The sequence below is a fragment of the Danio rerio genome, chromosome 15 (assembly GCF_049306965.1).
Source record: "Danio rerio strain Tuebingen ecotype United States chromosome 15, GRCz12tu, whole genome shotgun sequence".
In the NCBI taxonomy this organism is placed as follows: domain Eukaryota; kingdom Metazoa; phylum Chordata; class Actinopteri; order Cypriniformes; family Danionidae; genus Danio; species Danio rerio.
The window spans coordinates 4,748,208-4,757,500 of record NC_133190.1 but is presented as its reverse complement, the minus strand read 5'-3'; the positions used below and the strand labels follow the sequence as shown (position 1 = coordinate 4,757,500).

The window sequence follows — 9,293 nt, the reverse complement described above, 5'->3', positions numbered from 1 at the left end:
TGATCAAATCAGGTGCATGTGATCACAAAGGTAAAAAAAATGTATTATATTCAGCAATGCTCCATTATTTTGATAACACTACAGTAAATATAAGTATCCTCGTAAGCCTTTAATTCATATTATGTGTCATTAAAAATATTACTGTTTGACATTTCTGCTGTTCCCCCATTCCATCAATAATTTCGATTAAGAGATGAGTCAAATTGGGGAAGTTAACTCCGTCCGAACAGGAGACAAAATCAGCCATGACCCCACCCCACCCCCACTCCCCTAAAATTTATCATTGCTGCTATTATTATTATTTTTTCTCCAAATTCTGAATGGTATTTTTCTTCTAACATATTGGCTATTTTTCATCATATATAACAATTAGAATATACCGATCCATACTAGAAACATACCAACAAACATACTTATACTAGCAAACATGCTTATTCATACTAGAAACATACTAGCATGTTACTAGTTTGATTAGTGTGTTTGTTGGTATGTTTCTAGTATGAATTAGCATGTTGCTAGTATGATTAGCATGTTTCTAGTATGAATTAGCATGTTGTTATTATAAATGAGCATGTTGCTAGTATGATTAGTATGTTTCTAGTATAAAGTAGCATGTTGCTAGTATGATTAGCATGTTTCTAGTATAAAGTAGCATGTTGCTAGTATGATTAGCATGTTTCTAGTATGAATAAGCATGTTGCTAGTATGATTAGTATGTTTCTAGTATAAAGTAGCATCTTGCTAGTATGGTTAGTATGTTTCTAGTATGAATTGGCATGTTGCTAGTATGATTAGTATGTTTCTAGTATGAAGTAGCATGTTGCTGGTATGATTAGTGTTTCTAGTATGAATTAGCATGTTGCTAGTATGATTAGTATGTTTCTAGTATGAAGTAGCATGTTGCTAGTATGATTAGTATGTTTCTAGTATGAATTAGCATGTTGCTATTATGAAATAGCATGTTGCTAGTATTATTAGTATGTTTTTAGTATGAATTAGCATGTTGCTATTATGAATGAGCATGTTTCTAGTATGAATTAGCATGTTGCTAGTATGATTAGTATGTTTCTAGTATGAATTAGCATGTTGCTAGTATGATTAGTATGTTTTTAGTATGAATTAGCATGTTGCTATTATGAATGAGCATGTTTCTAGTATGAATTAGCATGTTGCTGGTATGAATTAGCATGTTTGCTAGTATTTTCACCTCATTGACTTCCATTTTTACTACATTTTTTTATTACAAAGCCATGACATCGTATAATTATGCAATTTTTATTGTTGGGGGTTTTGCCAGCTGAGAAGAGATCAAATTTGTCGTTTTTTATCGTCGATTATCAGTTGGCAGCATTAAGCCTTTACATAGGTAGTGAGTGTGTGAGAGTTTCCTTTGCACACTTACCTTGATGTGTCTGAGAAAATCAAAATGTGCATCTCAACTCTTAGAACTACATGGAGTAAACAAAAACAAAGACTGTGTATTTATGCACCATCAAATGTGGTTATAATGGAAGTCAATGGGGCAAAAACAGACCCCAACAGTAAATCAGGGAGAAAAAATGAAAATCTAACAACGCATCATAGCTAATGTTGTTACTGATCGTTCACATGTCCAAGACTGTGATAAAAGGGGGAAAAATCCAGTCCACAATTACTTTTTATATTGAAAATACGTCACTTTGTATGTTTTTTTTTTTTTTCATTAAAGAGCCCATATTATGGGTTTTTGAAAATTCCCCTCCATGTAGTGTGTAACACAGCTCTAAGTGAAGTGAAGTATCCAGCTAAGGCTTAAATCTGTAAGAATACAGTGTTTAAAACTGTTGATTCATCTATAAAAGAGTCGAATCATAGTGCTTCAAACGAGTCGCCTTGATACCGACTCATTAGGTGTTTCGCCATGACGTACGAACGAAACAAAGTTTTTCACGTGCACGCGCAAACCCGGGAGATTTCAAACCTGAGGCCCCGCCCTCTGACGCAGTAACCCAGACACACACACACACACACCCACAAACACACGCACACCCACAAACACACGCACACAAACATGCCGGTCGATTGAAGTCACACTGCAGATGGATATTATATTGAGTCTCTACCCAAAGATGAAACATCAGCATTATAACCAAGCAGTTGGAAACTTCTGGAAGCTACATGCTACAAAGAATACTTCATCTGAGTTTGTTAAAGGAAGGATCAGTAAAGAGTAACTGATGGACGTCAGGATGGGTTTCTTCCTACATTTCTCAAGTGTAAGTACGTGCGGTTAAAGTTGTTGCCTCGTTTACTCTAGCTTGCAAATGTATTTAGTTGTGATTTGTTACTTGTAACCGCGTGTACTGTATCAGGTTAACTGGATATATTATCTTATCGCGTGCAGTCACGTTAAAAACGCGACGCGTGCTGTTTGTTTATGGAGCTCCGTGCTAGAGTTCTGCTCCCGCGATTTATTCGGAAATGTATTCCCGCGCCGCAGAAATCTGGCGCGGGGAGAGAGAGAGAGAGAGAGAGAGCGAGCGAGAGAGAGAGCAAACGAACGAACGAGCTTTGTGTACTTTGTGCTGTGTGTGTGTTTTTATACTGACAGCTTGGCTGTCTGGACTGTATACTGGGTGATATTTGGTTGTGTTCTCCGCTCTAGCGGGACCGGGCGCGGCGGGCAGAAAACGGAGCGGGTTCTCAGGCTAAAACCTGGCGGGTGCGGGCTGAAGCGGGAGCTTTGTCATCCGGAGATGTGTGTGTGTTTTTGTGTGTGTGTGGTATGGCGAGTACACGACTGTCTCCTTCGTTCGGTTATCCGTGGCACTATCCACTCGCCATAGTGTGGCAGCTAAAGTCCACGCCTACACTATCGAGCGTGTATGAACTGTGATTACTTTTTAAATTGCTGATTAGCTATTGGCCATTTCCCTCTCTGACTGAAGGCAGTCGACCAATCGCGACAGACTGTCATCGGTCCAATCAGCGCAGATTAGCTCCGCGCTAAGGAGGGGTTTGGGAACAAATGAATCACTGGACGATTCATACAGGAGTCGCTGGGATAATTAGATAAAAATAAATGCAGATTATAAGACCATGAAAGTGTTTTTTGACCTTGCATGCATATTAGACTGTTGTTGGAGACCCTTACAACCAAGATATGACCTTATTTCATGTATAATATGGGCTCTTTAAATCTGTGACATCATTTGTGAATTGGCCAATTAAATAGTTAAAATCCTGTTTTTTTTTTTTTAAAGAATTTAGTAGTTTTGATCAGGACTGAGGTTGATTAACAGATTAACGCAAGTAAATCTGAAAAACATTAGTCTGATGCATTTTTACAGCAGTTTATTTCAGTGTATGTTTTCATCCCAAACGTAACTTAAGGGTAGTAAATTTGAACAGTGCACAAGGGTTAACAAGTCAAATTGTTAATGCATTGCTTAAATTTACCTTGCTACATTAAACATGTTAAGATAAATTGTATTTAAATCTTTATTGAATTTTGATGGAATACATCAGTGTTCACAGCCTTTCGCTTTACTTTCAGTCTGCTTCACACAGCAGTAAAGTCTAGCTTTAAAATGACTCCTTTTTGACGCACACTGTTGCTCAAGCACACAGAGGAGTGTGTGTAGTATTTGTTATAAAATAAAGCGAGTAAGGCCGTACTCACACTATGTACAGTTCGTACACTATGTACCGGGTCAAAGCACGCTTGTCCTCCTTCCTGTCTCCCCTGATGGCCCGCACTCATCACAATCGGGCCTGGGCACGCTTATGTCATTAAGTAAGCGCTCTCGCTCTGCACAGAAGAGATTTCTCTAGTTATATCGCTTTAGTCCTTAGGGATGCAGTGACACGCAGTCAGATATTTCGCCGAACAGATCAACCACTTTTGAAGCTCATAAACAATCATAAAGTCCTCGTGCTGCAGGAATTAGGAGGTTTGCTGAAGGTGCAGCTGTCGTGCAGTGAGGGGTTTGCATCTTTAATAAAATACAACAGTTTGCGTTCATTGAACAGTAAGAATGATTAATAAATCCATATCAAACAGTCTCTTAAAAAACACGTCTTGCTTTCAGTTTCGGGCATAGGCGCATTTTGCACTCACACACAAGCGTACTGCCAAAGCCCAAGTGAACCGCGCTCAGGCCCACCTCTTCCAACCCGGCCTGGGCTGGCCAAGTGAACCGTGCCTGAGCCCGATTCAGCGCACTCACACTTCTCAAACGATCCTGGAAACGGGCCTGGGCACTGTACGGATAGCATAGTGTGAGTAGGCCCTAAGATGGTTAGCACAGCTGTGTTAAACTGTGTTGGCTGTGACCTTTGACCCCCAGAGCTTGGCTGAGGTGACAGCTGAGAGCGAGATGGACACTGAGCTGCAGATGGAGCAGGAGCAGGTAACTCCTGAAACTCCTCTCCTCCTCCTCCTCCTCTTCGTCTTTCTGCTGCTCTCTGGCCTGTTCAATGGGGCAGAGGAAAGAACAGTCAATTCTGGCCATCTTTCTGTGAATCAATATTGCTATTACTATTATTTATTTACTTATCTTTTGCACTGAAAGATTTGGCTTCTTGTTAATTTGTCGTTTTCCTTTCATGAACCGCTCGTCTATTCGTCTATTTTCAAGTCTTTTCTTTTCATGCCAGTCCCTCTTAAAGGTGCAGTAGGGGATCTGCCAAAATAATATCCGTTAGCGTAATAGATTTGAAAACCCTGTCCCTCCCATGCCGACCAAAGTCACACTCATCAATCTGAGCCTTTTTGTTTTTGCTAGCGGCAAAAAAAATACATAGGCTGTTTCTCAATTCCATGAACACAAAGAACGGGCTCACATTCTTGTGAAGACCGGTCCTGCCAAGTTACATCAGAAGAACAAACTCGTAAGACGGCGAGAACACAGAACACTTCCTGTGAGAAATGAGATGCAGCATTCTTCCTGATGTTCACATGTACTTCACATATTTGAACAGATCATTTTTTAAATATTACAGCATTCATACAATGATTCATAGTTTTATCTTTTCATTATTTTTATAATGCACAGAAGCCTTACAAATATACTTTGCACGATACAAATAATACAGATTTTAATATGAATTTTCAGCAAATAAACACCCTTAATGTGTTTACACCTTTATTAAGATTTTTTGACAGCATGGACACTTCATAGAATCAATCTACTTCCAACATTATCAAGCAGGGGAGTTCTCGAGACCTACCTGAACTCGGACTCCCCTCTCGCCCTGCAACGAGAGGGAGCCCCGGGCTCGAGGATCTCACGAGTTCAGGGCTCTCTCCCAGGACAGCATGCCAAACTAGCTTCATAATCAATCATCAGCTAAAGGTGAACTCTTGAAAGTGAAATAGATTTTTATTTAATGTATTTTTATGGTTTCTAATCAGCTTTTGGTGGTTATTTTAGTCAAAACGTGAAAACTAAAATAATATATAATATAAAATAAATCGATTATACAGACGAATCGCGGCAGCCATACTTTTGTTGAACCCAAAACAAGAGCCATTGACATCCATAGTAGGAAGAAAAATACTATGGAAGTCAATGGCTCCAACATCCTTTTAATATATATACTTATTTGTGTTAAAAGAAGTAAAAAAAAACAAGCAGGTTTTGATACAAGTGGAAAATGAGTCAATATTTTTATTTTTTTAGTGAACTATCCCGTTAAGCAAAACATGTGCAACATTAACAGTGTAGTGGAAGGCCAACACAGCGCACCACTCCTTGGTGTAATAATAATAAAGTCTAAAGTGTGGAAGTCCTTCAAACAGACCTTTAAACTGCAGATGTTATCGCTGCATTAGCATATATTGTTTGCATATTAACAGGATGTGGGCTTAAACTTTCATCAAACTGTCTTACATTGATCAATAGTCCGTGTGTGTGTTTTATAATCTCCCTTTGCATCCTTCTTGGCATGTCACACACTTCTCTTCACACTTGGTTTGTTTGCCACAGCTGATTTGCTCCTCTTTAGATTGCTCTGTGGTTATGGCTTTGGGTGACTAACTGGTAAACTAGTTTTAAAAATAGAAAAGTGAAAGTAAAAATGACGCACTTTCATTTTCCAACTCATCACCTTATGTCACTTCCAAATGATCAACTAATAGTCAAATTATTATTAATTGCTCTTATAGCTGGAATCAATAACAAGACTTTTGTCTTGTACTTACTCGCTGTCTCTTTGTGTGTCAGTTTTCAGACTCAGAGGAAGTTTTGGCTCCTGGCCGACGGGCGTCTCTCTCAGACCTAGGATCAGTGGAGGATATTGAGGATTTAAGTGTCCGGCAGTTGAAGGAGATTCTAGCCCGAAACTTTGTCGACTACAAGGGCTGCTGTGAGAAATGGGAGTTGATGGAGAGGGTCACCCGCCTGTACAACGACCAGAAGGACCTGCAAAACATGGGTAAAGAGTTTAAGAAGGGTTTTTACTCTCAGCTCAGCACTCTTGACATCAGAGGTGCCCAAACATTTTCTTATGAAGAGCAAAAAAACTAAACTTAATAGGGGGCAGAGGGTAAATGTAGAAAACTTGTATTTTATTAAAGTCGCCATGGGTAATTATGGAGCCAGATTAGTCTTAAAAATAGTACATTTACAAAATAAAATTCATATACACTTTATTTTTGCAAAATGTAATTGGTAAATTCAAAACGCAATTCATAAATACGCAAATCTAGTTTGTAAATAAATAAAACACAATTTATAGATTCAAAACGGTTCATAATTACGCAAATCCAAGTCGTAAATTCAAAACACATTTCCTAAATATGCAAATCTAGTTCAAAAAGATGCAAATCTAGTTCATAAATACACAAAACACAACTTATAAATTCAAAGCACTGTTCATAAATACACAAAACGCAATTTAGAAATTCCAAACCGTTCATAAATACGCAAACCCAATTTGTAAATTCCAAACACAATTCATAAATATGCACATCTAGTTCATAAATACACAAAACGCAACTTAAAAATTCAAAGCGCTGCTTATAAATAACCAAATCTATTTTATAAATAAAACACAATTTAGAAATTCAAAACAGTTCATTAATACCCAATTCAGATTCGTAAGTTCAAAAGGCAATTCATAAACCTGCAAATCTAGTTCATAAATACATCAAACACAACTTAAAAATTCAGAGCACAGTTCTTAAATATACAAATCTAGTTCGTAAATACACAAAACACAAATTAAAAAGACAATACAGTTCATAAATATGCAAATCCAAATTGTAAATTCAAAACCCAATTCACAAATATGCAAATCTAGCTCATAAATAGACAAACACAATTTATAAATTCGATATAGTTCATCAATACACAAATCTAGTTCAGAAATTAAAAAAAACTGTTCATAAATCTACATGCAGTTCATTTGGGCAAATATTTCAGATTTGTACTTGTGAATTCACACATTGTGTTTTGAATTTATGAATTGGATTTTGTAAATGTGAATTGTGCCGTGCATCTATGAGCATCTAATAGTTTTGCAAATCTATTATTTTTGAGACTGATCTGGCTCCATAGGTTATTTCCTAATTTTTTTTCATAATATTTCAAAATAACTAGTTTGGGCATCTCTGCTTTAGAGGTTGATAAAAAAATCTTTTGGGATTTTGTTTATAATCCGTAGATCTTACATTTTTTTGTAAACACCCACACAAAAAAAGTTTTTAGACCAGCGCAGAAGTATTTTTATTGTTTTGCGACACGTTGTTTAAATAGCAAATCCTTTTGCGCCACTTGTGGACTCATGGATGTGCTGGTCTAGAAAAGGAGGTGTGTTGGTGTGTTGCAATTTTGAAGAACTGATATAGGCTGCGCCATTGACCATCTAAACATTGCTCTAAAGTCCAGTGCAAAGCGTGCTAGTTATGCGCCTATGCGGGTCCAAGCGCTTACACATTGCTCAGGGTGTACAGCAATACACAAATATCATTACATACGAAAACAATAAAAGGTTTAAAATGTTACAAAAATATTATTTTCTTCATAAATATAAAAACCACTGCCTTCATCTTGTTTTTTTTTCTTCAGTTTATTTATGAAAATTGTTAATATTATTAATATTATCAGTAGTATTTATTATAATCATATTTATATTTGTTTTAATAAAAAACAAGTTTCGATTTGTCCACTTGTCAAGTTTTGGAGACGTCTGCATCTCCATATCGGGCATAAGAACAGGACGTGTGTTTGGATATAACAGTTTCCACACTTCGTTATTACTGTTCATTTATTCATTTGCTGGAAATTAGAACTGAATTTAGAAATAGTTTTCAAAATCTTTGCGCTTAACAAACTAAATTAAATATCTAGGCTAATGGATGTCCTCAGGGGAGGGAGTACAACACCGTTTTACTCCACCAAAGTAAAGGAGTAAAGAGTAAAAGTAAAGTAAGAAGAAGCCAAATGGAGGAGGCTCATTCTTTATCCTCGCGCTGTAGATGGTTTATTTAAATGTTTTCTCGATAGTGAAACGTTCAGTTTTCACGTTCAAGTCCACCATGTAAATAGCTAATGCGACATGGTGCAACGCAACTGACTCTTAAAGGGTATGGGAGATGAGACTCTGATTAGTTTAATGCACATTATGCTCAACTTTTGTGCCATGCAATTTAGACTTTCCACCTAGACCATTAAAATAGAGCCCCAAATATATAAATACCAAATGTCGTATATTAGATGCATAACATCAGAGAATAACTGCATGGAAAACTAAACAAATTAATTAATAATAATCAAGTTGTATTTTATTCAGTATATTGGTACAAACATGATCCCATTTACTAAAGTAACCATAGAAATTCAATGTATTATTTCTGTTGATTACATTATTCTAAGCTGTATTTTCAAATTCTTTTTGGTTTGTTTTTCTCTGTTTTGACAGTGTCTAATGCTACAGAAGGCACAGGTGAGTCCATTTCATAGGATTTCGAAATGTTATGAGTAGATTTCATTCATTTTAAGAGGCTATTTAATCTGTCAAGAGTATTATGTCCTGTTTATTGTGAGTTCATGCATAATTGATTCAGTTAACAGTTCACGATCATCAAGCTTGCAGATTGAATTCATCCGGGTGGCTTGTTTTAATTTTAACAAGCGGAGCTCATGGATGTTACTTAGTTAATTATTTAATATATTTTAGTTTCTTTTTTTGTCTGACAAATTAGATTATCCAAGAACTTAAATAAATAAATAAATATGTTTCATTTACTTTTGTTGGTTGTACCACATGATTTTTCTTTCAGTGGCCAAAAAAATCTACTGCATACTTAA

General features: G+C 36.7%; 1 protein-coding gene and 2 long non-coding RNA genes across 9 annotated transcripts in view; 1 reads left to right on the top strand and 2 right to left on the bottom strand.

Moving 5' to 3' along the window:
• The window catches only part of si:dkey-35i13.1, a 270,744-nt gene that overhangs the window by 75,490 nt on the left and 185,961 nt on the right, over window positions 1-9,293 (bottom strand). The window lies entirely within an intron of this gene.
• Window positions 1-9,293, top strand: part of rffl (ring finger and FYVE-like domain containing E3 ubiquitin protein ligase) — a 33,004-nt gene that overhangs the window by 20,918 nt on the left and 2,793 nt on the right. For 2 of the 4 annotated variants that reach the window (XM_009291450.5, NM_212896.1), the window contains 3 exon segments: window positions 4,329-4,391; window positions 6,207-6,417; window positions 8,905-8,928. In XM_009291450.5, the coding sequence (XP_009289725.1) occupies window positions 4,329-4,391; window positions 6,207-6,417; window positions 8,905-8,928 (298 nt within the window). 4 annotated transcript variants of the gene reach the window in all.
• Window positions 3,319-9,293, bottom strand: part of LOC103908797 (uncharacterized) — a 28,244-nt gene continuing 22,269 nt past the window's right edge. Inside the window, exons 4-7 of one of the 4 annotated variants that reach the window (XR_012391265.1) lie at window positions 6,185-6,404; window positions 4,825-4,900; window positions 4,535-4,664; window positions 3,319-4,451 (exon numbers count right to left, since the gene is read on the bottom strand). This is a non-coding gene — a long non-coding RNA (uncharacterized lncRNA). Of the gene's footprint in view, window positions 4,452-4,534; window positions 4,665-4,824; window positions 4,901-5,648; window positions 6,029-6,184; window positions 6,405-9,293 lie in introns of those variants that run through there. The other 3 variants (XR_012391264.1, XR_012391263.1, XR_658280.5) reach the window with 3 other exon arrangements.